The 13,104-nt window shown below is 38.7% G+C and overlaps 1 protein-coding gene across 8 annotated transcripts in view; it reads left to right on the top strand.

Annotated features, from left to right (window-relative positions):
• The window catches only part of ALG9 (ALG9 alpha-1,2-mannosyltransferase), a 115,029-nt gene that overhangs the window by 41,874 nt on the left and 60,051 nt on the right, over positions 1-13,104 (top strand). For all 8 annotated transcript variants that reach the window (XM_081543350.1, XM_081543355.1, XM_081543353.1 and 5 more), the window contains 4 exons: positions 2,186-2,340; positions 4,573-4,702; positions 5,318-5,465; positions 6,627-6,756. In XM_081543350.1, the coding sequence (XP_081399476.1) occupies positions 2,186-2,340; positions 4,573-4,702; positions 5,318-5,465; positions 6,627-6,756 (563 nt within the window). The remainder of the gene's footprint in view (positions 1-2,185; positions 2,341-4,572; positions 4,703-5,317; positions 5,466-6,626; positions 6,757-13,104) is intronic.

The raw sequence follows: 13,104 nt of genomic DNA, 5'->3' as shown, positions 1-13,104 counted from the left end.
TCCTCTATGGAAGACAGAGCTGAGCAGAAATGCATTTGAGTTTTGGAAGAAGATTTAATTTCCAAGTTTTTGGTCTGGTTTGGGTGTCATGTGATCCTTCCATACCATTCCCCATTCTGCTTTTCTACTACTAATGGTTTATAAAGAGTTTGCTGTGTTCATAGAATACGAAAGCAGCCTTCAGAGTCACTTTTGCTTTATTTTAGAACTTTTGTTGTAACATAACCCTGATGCCATTATCTAACAAAATTAACAGTTTTTTCTTAATATCATCTAATGCCCAGGTAGTACTGTCTGAAAAAAAACTTTTATAGTTTGTTTAAAGCAGGATCTCAATGAGTCATATACTGAATTAGGTGTTTCGTTTCATAAGCTTTTCTAGAGGTTCCCCCCCCGACCTTTGTCCTCCTGAAGGTTCCTAAAGAGACCATGTCCTTCATCTTGCATACATAGTGTCCCACGTTTGGATTCAGCTGTTTGTTCCCTTGAGGTATTAACTCATGCCTCCATTCCTTGTGTTTATTAAGGATCACTTTTCTTTTTTTTTTTAAAGTAACTTTTTCTGACTATAAAAATAATTCATACTTTTGGAAAATTTGTAAATGCTTGTGATATAAGTATAAAAACAGTAAAAACAAAAACAATATATTAAGCTGTTCTCTAAAGCAGGAATCCAATTTTGGTTTAAAATTGTGTCATGTACCCACATGTCCACCTAGTAAGAAACTGAAGACTCTGTTTTTTCTTTATACATTTTGTATATTTTATAACAGAAACAATACATTTAACATAGTTAAACGAAAATATAGTTTAACAGAAACTATTAATGTTTTATAGAGAATGTTCCAAAATTTTAGGCCATATTTTTTTTAAAATATGTTTGTTAGCTTCTAAGATGCAAAAGAGGAAAAGATTGTTTACTTGTAGAAGATAAACATTTTTTCTTATAATAAAGAAAATTCCAACCTAAAATACTTCTTGGAAAGGTAAATATCCTAAGTTATAGCCTAAAATTTCATCAGTGAAAAAAAGATAAACTTGTTATTGCAGTTCAGGAATGTTTATTCCTAAAGAACTTCTGCAGGAACTTCCCTGATGATTAAGAAGACTCTGCGCTTCCACTGCAGGTGGTGCGGGGTTGATCCCTGGTCCCTGGCTGGGGAACTAAGATCCTGCATGTCTCCAGGCCAAAAAAAAAAAACACACCTGTGTTTTCAAAAGCATGTATGACTAAGGAGTGCTAGGTTAAGCAGTGCTGAGGTGGGCTCTGATGACAACCCTGATCTGTCATCTTGACTTGCTCATTGTAGACGTAATGGACACTAGGGGGCGCTGTCTATCCACCCTTGGTCGGTGATTCCCGTGTACTACTCGTTACCACTAATAGGAGCACAGTTTGAGATGCCTTCACTCTGGGTTGTAGGCTTATCACTCAGTGTCCATGTACCTAACCATGACCACAGGAACTTTCCAGCAGGTGCTTGGGTCTTAGTGTTCATTAAATTCCTGCAATTCTTTCATATGGTTTAAAGTACATTCTTGGCATTAATTTTGAGGTACAGAGTGGATGGGATGGGTATTACCAAACAAGAGAGAAAACTCCATCAGCAAACTTCCTTTAAGAATGTTTTTATATTTTCTTTGAAACAAATTCTGTGTCGTTTGTAGCTTGACAGAAACCAGTGATGAGTTTGAGAATCCAACTTTGTTTCTTTCCTTTGATCTACAGCTATTTGGTATATACGTAAGAAGATTAATGTAGTAAACAGAAGAATTAAAATCTAAGAAATGAATTTATGTTATGCTTTTGGTTAACCTCAGGAATCTTTAGTCTTAGTGGCAGGACTCTTCTCTCTCTAGAGAGAGAAGTCTTTCTTTTCTTCATCCAGTATAGAAATTATTAAGCTCTATTACCCATTCATCTGACATTCATTTGTGTTCCAGCTAAATCCAGTATTGTACCTACCTTTAAATGTTGGATCTCTTGGGAGAGCTAAGAAGTATATACCTCTTTTTATTTGACTCCTTAATTATATCAGAGAAAATGTGAATAAAAGAGTTGAAACGTTTTATGGGGCGCCCTAGGGTATATGCCTAAATTTGAGATCAAGAGAACTTTGAAAGTAAACATGCTGTTTTGTTCTAATATGGTGAAAGGTGGATATTTTTTTTATGTGTTTTACAGTTCAGAATTTAGGCCACCCGTATTGGCTTACCTTGGCTCCAATGTATATTTGGTTTATAATTTTCTTCATCCAGCCTCACAAAGAGGAGAGATTTCTTTTCCCTGTATATCCGCTTATATGTCTCTGTGGTGCTGTGGCCCTTTCTGCACTTCAGGTGAGTTTCAGGGAAATGTATGTCTGCTTCATTCTGTTTCACATTAAATCATTCAAAAAGCTTAAAGACAAATTACAGAATGCTTCCACCTGAGGTATGTTATCCATACATTAAAGTTGATACAGATCATATTATAAAGCTTTGATTGCTTAGGTGTTGTTTGTACTGTTGTTTGCTGATCACATATTTGCAGTGTTAATTTGTGTTAGTAATAATTTGTCTCTCTTGCCAATAAGAATCCAATTGCTATGAAAGGAATTTTTTTAAGTCATTATATGGGCCTAGCACAGAATGGTAGTACCACAGCAGAGCTAATGGAACGTGTATTCAGTTATGAAACCTGTGTTTGGGATTACTTCAGGCAGTTAGCAGTATGGGACACTGTAATCCTGGCTTAAAACCTGTCCAGGTCAGAACTAATCATGAATATTTCTGTATTTATGGCCTTGGAAGTGTTGGACTCTTTTTTTTTTTTAAAACCTCTGCTCCATTTTCAATTATTAGAAAAGGAATAATTTGGGTAATAGGTTTTTTTCCTTAACAGATTTATGATAAGATATAATTCACAAGGGCTTCTCAGGTGGTGCTAGTGGTAAAGAACCTGCCAACCAATGCAGGTGAGATGAAAGAGATGGGGGTTCGATCGCTGGGTGGGGAAGATCCCCTGGAGGAGGGCACAGCAGCCCTCTCCAGTATTCTTGCCTGGAGAATCCCATGGACAGAGGAGCCTGGCGAGCTACAGTCCATAGGATCTCAAAGAGTCTGACTGGACTGAAGCGACTTAGCACACACAATTCACAAACCATAGAATTTACTCATCTAAAGTATACGATACAGTGTTTTCTAGGCTAGTCACAGATCTGTGTAAGCATTACTCCAGTCATTTATAGCATTTTCATCATCTCAAAAACCTGTATCCTTTAGCTGTTGTAGCTGCCCACCCCTCAATGTTTCCTCAGCCACAAACAACAGCTGATCTACTTTGTATCTCTATAGCTTTGCCTATTCTAGGCATTTCATATAGACGAATCATAGAATATGTGGGCTTTTGTGATTGACTTCTTTCATTTAGCATAATATTTTAAAATCTCATCCTTGTTAGGAGAATAGTTTGAAAAAATAATTTTAATTATAAAAGTAATTGAACTTCATCACAGATAATTTTTCTTTTACCTTTTTTACTTTTCTTTCTAAAATCAGTCCTACTACCCTAACAAAATCTCCTTCTAGCATTTTTGCCAATGATATAACGGAATCTATTATGATTGTAGTTTAAGGTTCATGTAACTATATCCCTCTTAATATATCATTGTGTTGCCATATCTATATGCATCATTTTAATAGAATATAGTGTTCTTAGTTGGATATAATATATAACATTATTATGTAATACATAATATATTCAATTATATATAATGGTTAGACATTATTTATGTTAGAGTTTAGGTTGCTCACTTATTTCAGTATTATAAATAATGCTAGGGTAAATATCTTTGTTTAGGTATTTGGATTGTTTCCTTAGGAGAGATTCCAAAAAGTATGAAAGGAGTTCAAACATATTTATGGCCCTTGTTATGTATTGCAAAATTGCTTTCCAAAAGTAGTTCTAGTCTGAGAGGGAAAGAAGGAAGGAAGGAAATCTCATGGGAAGGTGCTGAAAGGCTGCAGAATTCATGCAGGTGTATATATATTCTTAATGATATTCGTCTAGTTTGTGAAATAGTTTAGCATATAATTAAGAGCATCTTCCTAATATTCCATGAGGGGAGTTCTGTTTTCTTCTTGTTTGGTCATGAGACATTTTGTTGTTACTAAAAACTTGGATGAAGACTTGTCAGTAAGGAAAGTGAAGGTTGATCACCAGTTACATCAGAATAGATTGAGATACTTCGTATATTTAAAAAAAAAACAACTACCAAAAGCCATTTTCATTTAAATATTTAAAAAAAACAAATTATTAGGACTTCAGTCTAGGGAAATATCCAAAGAAGTTTCCTGTGAAGCCAATGAGATTTCATTCTTGGCAAGCCCTCTGGTGAGGCCGATCTACACTTTAGCGGAGTTTGCTTTAATCTCAGGAGGTGGAGTGGGAACCTCACTGTGTGCAGATGCTCAGACTCTCAGTGGAGCCTCTTTTGCTGCTTCCTTCCTCTTAGTTATGATGGTGTCTTGTGATGATGTGTATTCTGCAAGGTGTATCTTTTTTTTCAGAACAGTTTTCTTTCCTTCTAGAAATGTTACCACTTCGTGTTTCAGCGATACCGCCTGGAGCATTATACCGTGACGTCGCATTGGCTGGCGTTGGGAACGCTCTTCCTGTTTGGGCTCCTGTCCTTTTCTCGCTCTGTGGCACTGTTCAGAGGTAGATGTACAGACAGTAACTTAATCCATACTCTCTTTACCTTGGTTTTTGCTTGACGCGTGAGTGTTTAATGCAATTCAGCTTAAGCTGAGGGGGAGGACTTTTCTATATGGAGAACCTGTGGACTTCGTGTTAGGAATGGGATGTGACATCTGTACCTTAGATGTACTGAAGAGAAGATTAAGAATTCCTTTTAGTGTGATTAGCTATACACTTCTTCTCTATTCTTATTAATTTTTTTTTCCTTTTAAAGAATAAATTAAGGAAGCCCTAAACATAGGATGCAGAGCTGTGGCTCGAGTCCCATGATTATGTTCTTTCTTATAATCTTCATTGGGATCCAGAATATTGAAATGGGCTCAAAGAATATGAAATTAAAAAGGTGGAGGGTGGAGAGAAGGGCAAGAAAGCAAATTATTTCTGGCAAAGATTGGGCCTCTGCTGTAATCATCTTCCTGACTGTAGAGGTGTTTGATACCGGTTGAGTGGGCTTCCTGTTGGAGTTGCTGTGTGCCTGTCACACGGATCACAGTGGGACATAAACACGCATTGTAATTAAATATCAGAATCTCACCTCTCTCATCTTCGGCTTTCACACACCCCTCTCCCTTCCAGGGTATCACGGGCCCCTTGATTTGTATCCAGAATTTTATCGAATTGCCACAGACCCCACCATCCACACCGTTCCTGAAGGCCGCCCCGTCAACGTCTGTGTCGGAAAAGAGTGGCATCGCTTTCCCAGCAGCTTCCTTCTGCCCGAGAAGTAAGTTGCCCTTTAATTCTCAGAGTTTTAAATCAAGGTGTAGAAACAGCAAATCTCTGGCAGTGTCGTCATAATTTTTCCTCCGCTTTGGATTTTTCACGAGTGTTTGAGTGAGTCACCATCTCAGGCAGCCGTGGGCAGTGTGCCAAGCACCCATGGCCTGTGTTTGGTAGACTGAGTGCCATGTCCGGTGATGCGCCCTGCGCTGCCCTAACCACAGAGGGCTGGGGACTTATGAAGACACTGCGGGTCCTGGGCTCCTGCTCGTGGCTCCTCCTGAGGATCCATATTTAAATTTTTATAACTAGCTCATATTAACCCACTTTTGAAAGTGGTTTAGAGACCCTCGGTGTCTAGAGTGTTTTTAGAGAAGACATACTTGTTGTCCAGCGACAATGAATGTTCTCTCCCACCCTGTGGACCCTGGGGAAAGCTGTGGCTAAGACCTGTGCCCCACTTTCCTCCATGCTGCCTGTGGTTGGATGTGATAGCATGGGCTCCGAGTTCCTTTGTATCTGCTTTATTCAGACAGAGAAGAGTCCTATTTAGGGAAGAGAAGTCAGGTTAAGATGAGTCATGTTGCTCCATTTGGGGACTGGCTGCAGCAGCTTAGCTGGTAATATCTTTTTCCTTGATAAAGATCTTGTATCAGTCATTAATGATTAATTAAAGCTTGTTTTTTGAAGTGTTCACTTTAGCCTTTGCCTTTTCCATCTGAAGTAGTTTCATAACTAAGGATACTTTTGAGGATTACTCAGAAACAAAGTAGTTTTCCCACAGTGAGTTCCTACATTTCACTCTTTCCTCTCTACGCCTGATGAACTTGCTTAAATTTTGAGAGGTCCCCTGATCACATGAGAATTGGCAGTGAACTTTGATGTTTCTCTGGTTGTTTGATGGTATAACCACTGTTGCAAATTTCACTGCTGAGAGTTGGGGAAATGGGTTGAGAGATCTCAAGTTGAAAATTTCTCAACAGTCTTGGATTGAATTATGACCTCTGCCTCTATGCTCTCTGGCTAAGGTTTCGCAGAAATATTTTGTCTCCAAGTGAAATATTTTTCACATGAAATTTCCTTTTTTTGCTTATGTATTTCAAGTGCATTTAGCAATCTGAGCCCCCTGTGTTTTTCTCATTCTTCTTATTTGTGTTTCTGACAGTTGGCAGCTTCAGTTCATTCCATCCGAGTTCAGAGGCCAGTTACCAAAACCTTTTGCAGAGGGACCACTGGCCACCCAGACTGTTCCTACTGACATGAATGACCAGAACCTGGAGGAGCCATCCAGATACGTAAGGGCGTAATTCTCCTTCTACTGCTATGACAAGAGTTCCACCCTTAAAATCTGTTGGCATACGTAATAGAGCTTTGATGAAATGAGAATTTTTTAGGAAGTGATTTCTTTAAGGTGAGGGATGTAACAGCTTCTGTTAAGAAAGAATGAACAGTGTCATTTTTATTTTCAAATGACCTCCTTTATTTTCTATGTAAAATATTTAATTCAACATATTTTCTAAGCTAGACTGGAAAATTTCTTACGTTGAATTCAAGCCATTTTGAAACACATTCTGAAACTCTTATCATCCTTGGTCCATTAAAATACTTCCTGGGGAACTTCCAAGTTACCCGTAGACCTTTGAGCTAACTGTTAGTATATCCCGGTTTTAGCAAGTGATAGTCAGTGAGGTTCTTCTCACACCGAGTCCGTGAAGTGGTGTGTGTCAGGGCCGAGATCTTCCACACTCACCTTTACCCACTCTGAGAGCCTATGTAGGTTCCTTTGAGAGACGACGCTTTCACCATTTGGTACCTGTAGGATCTTTGACTGCGGAAAAGGTGAGAGCGCTAAAGATAATGGTCCTGGTTCCCAGAGACAGTAAAGGACCATTTTGTAGAATTAGAATATATTAGAATATATTAGAATATATCAGAATTATTAGAAAGCACATTTTTTTTTTGGCAACCTGTTTAGAAAACATTTAAGAATTTAAATGTCAAATACATTTCCCTTATGTCATATACCTAAAGTGTCAAACATCAGGACTTTCAATTCCCGTTCAAAGCAAACCTGTAGCCACGGCTGGCCTTTTGACTCCTGGATTGGGGCAGGTTAGGTTTCCGTGGAGACCCTCAGTTTATGGGTGAGATTCTTACTGTGTGAGCTTTAGCTTTATAAGCTATGAAAATAGACATCATAAAATACATTTTTGGCTTGGCTCCCTGAGAAGGTAAGAAGTGTATTCCACTAAGTGACTTGGAGTTTCTTTCTAACTGAAGCCTCTGATTCCTGTAACAGTGACAATACTCCTGGGTGGGATAAACTGCTATTAGCCACTTTTATTTTTGCTGCAGATACTCTCGTGAGAGCAGGCTTTGATGCACAGGGGATCATCATGGGGACACTTGAGAGTCAAAAAGATAGGAGAATATGCTGTGATGAGGGGAGATATAATAAATTCAGAGTGATATTGTCATAGCTGTGTTTTGGGAAGAGATAGTATAGAATAATTAAAAAAAAAAAAGAGTATGGAGTCAAGTAGGCCTGGGTTCTAAACTCTATTGCCTACATGGTGACCTTGAGCAAATTAATTAACATCTCTGTTTAACTAATTTCAGTTTCTGTCTGTGAAGCAGGAATAATGATACCTACTTTTGGAAGATGAATGTGAGGTTGGATATCATATCTCTCTGTCATATATAGTATAGTGTCTGTACACAGATTTTCCCACAAATGTCCTTAATTTGGTCATGGTGTATTTGATGGATCAGAGGTAAACGAACCCTTAAGAGGATTTATAATCTGCCCAAAGCTATCTCTCCTTCCTTAAATTTATTGTTCCTCAACTTGGTTTTTATTACAGTCTGTTCAGACTCATTGTTGGTTTTTCTATCCCAGTGACTTTGCTTATCTTGGTAACGGTGCCTGGACTTCCCTTGTCTACCTTCTTATGCTACCAAAACTCTTCCTCCCTGAAGCCTTTCCCAACTATTTAAGTCCATAGTGAGCAGTGTCCTCCTTTAAATTGATCTGTGTGGCTCATTTAGCCATTTAGTTTTGATGTCTTATGTCATTTAAATATTTCTGATGTGTATATCATATTTTTGGCTATCATACTGTGACTGCTGTGGAGAGAATGACTGCTCCTGTTTCTTTTCTAGTCACCATAGTGGCTAAAATGGTGCTGTATATCTAGTAATTAATCTATACATGCTTTCTGGCTTGAGAAATGAATATTCATCATGGTTGGGTTAATGATGTTGAGAGAAAGCTGGCTCTAAAATCTGCAGGTCCTTACAGGCACATGAAATGATACTCAACATTGCTAATTATTAGAGAAATGCATTTCAAAACCACAGAGAGATATTATCTCACACCAGTCAGAATGGCCATCATCAAAAAGTCTACAAATAATAAATGCTGGAGAGGGTGTGGAGAAAAGGGAAAACTCCTACGCTGTTGGTGAGAATATAAATTGATGCAGCCAGTGTGGAAAACAGTATGGAGGGTCCTTAAAAAATTAAAAATAGACTTACCATATGATCCAGCAATCCCATTTCTGGGTACATATCTGGAAAAAACAAAAATGCTAATTTGAAGAGATACATGTACCTCGAGGTTCATAGCAGCATTATTTACAGTATCAGCAGACACACATACACACACACACTGGGATATTATCCAGCCATTAAAAGGAATGAAATATTGCCATTTGCAGCAACATGGATGAACCTAGAGAATATTATGCTTAGTGAAGTAAGTCAGACAGAGAAAGGCAAATACTATATGATACCACTTATATGTGAATCTAACAAATAATACAAATGAATTTATATACAAAACAGAAATAGACTCACAGACATAGAAAGCAAATTCGTGATTACCAGAGAGGAAAGTGGAGGTGAGGGGGACAAATTAGGAGTGTAGAATTAACAGGTATAACTACTATATATGAATAAGTAATAAGGATTTACTGCATAGCACAGGGAATTATATCCAATATCTTATAATAATCTATAATGGAATATAATCTACAAAAACACAAAAACTCCCCTGAATCACTATGCTATACACCTGAAACTAATAAAATATTGTAAATCAACTGTACCTCAATTAAAAAAAAACTACAGTGGCCTATTGTACACTTGCTATGCTCTGGTCATTGGTTGTCTCTAGTTAGACCATATTTCCATATTCTCTGCTTCAAGATACTGTTCAGTGACTGTATTAGCTTTACCCCAAAGGTAAAGATTTTCCAGAATAGTTATGGGAGTCAGCAAAATGCCAGGTGGTAACACCAGGGACAGACAAGCCCTGTGTGTACTCTGAGTGTGTAGTGTCTGCCACTGTGCTTATGTGCCTTTCTGTGACTGAGTTTCTTGCAGAGTTCCCTAGGTTTTCTCCTGTGGTGGGGGAAGTGCCCTTCAAATCCAGTCCACCCACCTTTGACCCTTTGGAAAGTGGAAGACACACTTGGTGGCTTGCTGTGGATTCTACACGAACTATGATCAGGCATTACTTTCTTTCAGTTAACAGTTTAAAAAGATATTTGTTTTCCTTTGATGATAAAAGGAGTAAACACTTATTGTTTAAAGTAATGAGCGCTACCAATAAGAAAAGAAATCAGCTGTAATCTAATTTGTTGTTGCTGTTGTTTAGTCACTAAGTCATGTCCAACTCTTTGCAACCCCATGGACAGTAACCCGCCAGGCTCCTGTGTCCATGGGATTTCCCAGGCAAGAATACTGGAGCAGGTTGCCATTTCCTCCTCCAGGGGATCTTCCCGGCCCAGGGATCGAACCTGCATCATCTGCACTGGCAGGTGGATTCTTTATCACAAGCCTCTAGGGAAGCTCATAACCTAATTACTCAAATATTAAACCGCCGTTACCATTTTGCTGGGTTTTTTTCCTTCACTTTTTTCTCTTGCATTCATATGTGCATTTGTATGTAAACAAAAAATCTCAACTATTTTGAAAAATAACGTAGTTCTTTAAGAACTGGTACCAGGATCAAGACTGTAGTGACCAAACAACTTTTGCCTGACTTGTAAGAGTTCATGTTATACTACATTTGTGTTTGTTACTTTTGGTATCAGTCCTGGTTTTAAGTACAGGTTCGTTCAAACAGGTAAAACAATCATGTTCTCTGTCTTTCCTGTGCATGCTGAATAGCAACATTATTTTTATTTGCCCTTTGGTTCTGAGTAACGGGTTTCAGCCAACCTTTGGCTTCAATGCCAAGTGATTCAGTCTGTCTCCTGTTTCTTGTCTGAATGGAAACTAAGAAACGTGTCTGACCTCCTGCTTTTCCCTATGCTCTGTTACCTCTGAGTTTAGCAAGAATTAGGAGTGTTTGTAAAGGTTCTGTGGTTTCTACTGTATTGTTATAATTATACTGCAGCAGTTATTTTTTTTGCTGTGTATTTTTTCATGATAGTTATTGAGTAGCTGTTGAACATCCCATCGTTGAACAGGTGGCATTATTCAGTGGTACCTACCAAGATTCTGTTTCAGAATCAAGGTCTGAATTTAGAAGATACATTCAGTGTCTCCTCTGTTTCTTGACAAATCCAAATTTTTGTTCACTATTTCAAGGTGAATGATAACATTCTCGTTCCAAATCTGGTATCTGATTTGGGAACTACTAAGTCAATGGATAGAGTTTGGAATAAAAATTATGTCTTCAGGAGGGAGCTCAAAGACTTTTTCTCTGACTTTGGCTTAATGCTTAAGCAGATTTTCAAGAAGCATGTCCATCTGTTACCATTGAAAAAAATAAAACTGGTCATTGATTAATTTTTTCCCCAAATAGGAATATAGTCTGTTCTGCTATAACATGATGTATGGTTGCTAAAGGTAATGGTGTGGAAGGCCACAAGTCTTGTGGGAAAAATGGAGTTAAGGACACAATACTCACAAACTTTGTCAGTGGCATATGGAAGAGATTTGTTGTTGTTCCATCATTAAGTGGTGTCCTACTCTTTGCGACCCCATGGACTGCAGCACTCCAGGCTCCTCTGTCCTCCACTATCTCCCAGAGCTTGCTCAAATTCATGTGCATTGAGTTAGTGATGCTATCTAACCATCTCATCCTCTAGTGCCCCTTTCTCCTTTTGCCTTCAGTCTTTCCCAGCATCAGGGTCTTTTCCAATGAGCCAGTTCTTTGCATCAGGTGGCCAAAGTATTGGAGCTTCAGTTTTAGCATCAGTCCTTCCAGTGAATATTCAGGATTGAGTTCCTTTAGAATTAACTGATTTGATCTCCTTTCAGTCCAGGGGAACTCTCAAGAGTCTTCTCCAGCACCGCAATTCGAAAACATCAATTCTTTGGCACTCAGCCTTCTTTATGGTCCAACTCTCACAACTGTACATGACTACTGGAAAACCATAGCTTTGACTGTATGGACCTTTGTTGGCAAAGTGACGTCTCTGTTTGTTAATATGCTGTCTAGGTTTGTCATAGCTTTTCTTCCAAGGAGCAAGTGCCTTCTAATTTCATGACTGCCATCACCGTCCACAGTGACTTTGGGGCTAAGAAAATAAAATCTGTCACTTTTTCCCATTCTATTTGCCATGAAGTGAAGAGACTGGTTGCCATGATCTTAGTTTTGTTAATGCTGAGATTCAAGCCAGCTTTTTCACTCTCCTCTTTCACCCTCATCAAGAGGCCCTTTAGTTCCTCTTCACTTTCTGCCATTGTTGTTTAGTCGCTGAGTCATGTCACTCTTTTGGGACCCCATGTATTATAGCCCGCCATGCTCCTTGGTCCATGGATTTCCCATGCAAGAATACTGCAGTGGGTTGCCATTTCCTTTTCCAGGGGATCTTCCCTACCCAAGGATCGAACCCACCTGTCCTACATTGGCAGGCGGATTCTTTACCACTGAGTCACACAGGGAAGCCCCTTTCTGCCATTGGAGTGGTATCATGTGCATATCTGAGGTTATTGATGTTTCTCCCAGCAATCTTGATTCCAGCTTGTGGCTCATCAGCCCAACATCATGTGTCCAACAGTACACATGATGTACTCTGCATAGAAGTTAAATAAGTAGGGTGAAAATATACAGCCTTGAGATAACTCTTTTCCCAATTTTGAACCAGTCAGTTTTTCTGTGTCCAATTCTAACTGTTGCTTCTTGACCCAAATACAGGTTTCTCAGGAGACAGGTAAGATGATCTGTTACTCTCATCTCTTTAAGAATTTTCCGCAGTTTGTTGTGATCCACACAAAGTATAGCATAGTCAGTGAAACAGAAGTAGATGCTTTTCTGGAATTCCCTTGCTTTCTTCATGGGCCAACAAATGTTGGCAGTTTGATCTCTGGTTCCTCTGCCTTTTGTAAACCCAGCTTGTACATCTGAAAGTTCTCAGTTTATGTACTGCTGAAGCCTAGCTTGAAGTATTTTTGAGCATAACCTTGCTAGCATGTGAAATGAGCGCAATTGCATGATAGTTTGGACATTCTTTGGCATTGTGGTTCTTTGGGATTGGAATGAAAACTGACCTTTTCCAGTCCCATGGTCACTGCTGAGTTTTCCAAATTTGCTGACATACTGAGTGCAGCACTTTAACAGAATCATCTTTTAGGATTTGAAATAGCTTAGCTGGAATTCCATCACCTCCACTAGCTTTTTTCGTATA

This window comes from Giraffa tippelskirchi, chromosome 11 (assembly GCF_054371585.1).
Source record: "Giraffa tippelskirchi isolate mGirTip1 chromosome 11, T2T-mGirTip1v1.2.pri, whole genome shotgun sequence".
In the NCBI taxonomy this organism is placed as follows: domain Eukaryota; kingdom Metazoa; phylum Chordata; class Mammalia; order Artiodactyla; family Giraffidae; genus Giraffa; species Giraffa tippelskirchi.
The sequence above is the reverse complement of the archived record's forward strand: the minus strand, read 5'-3'. Positions and strand labels throughout refer to the sequence as shown.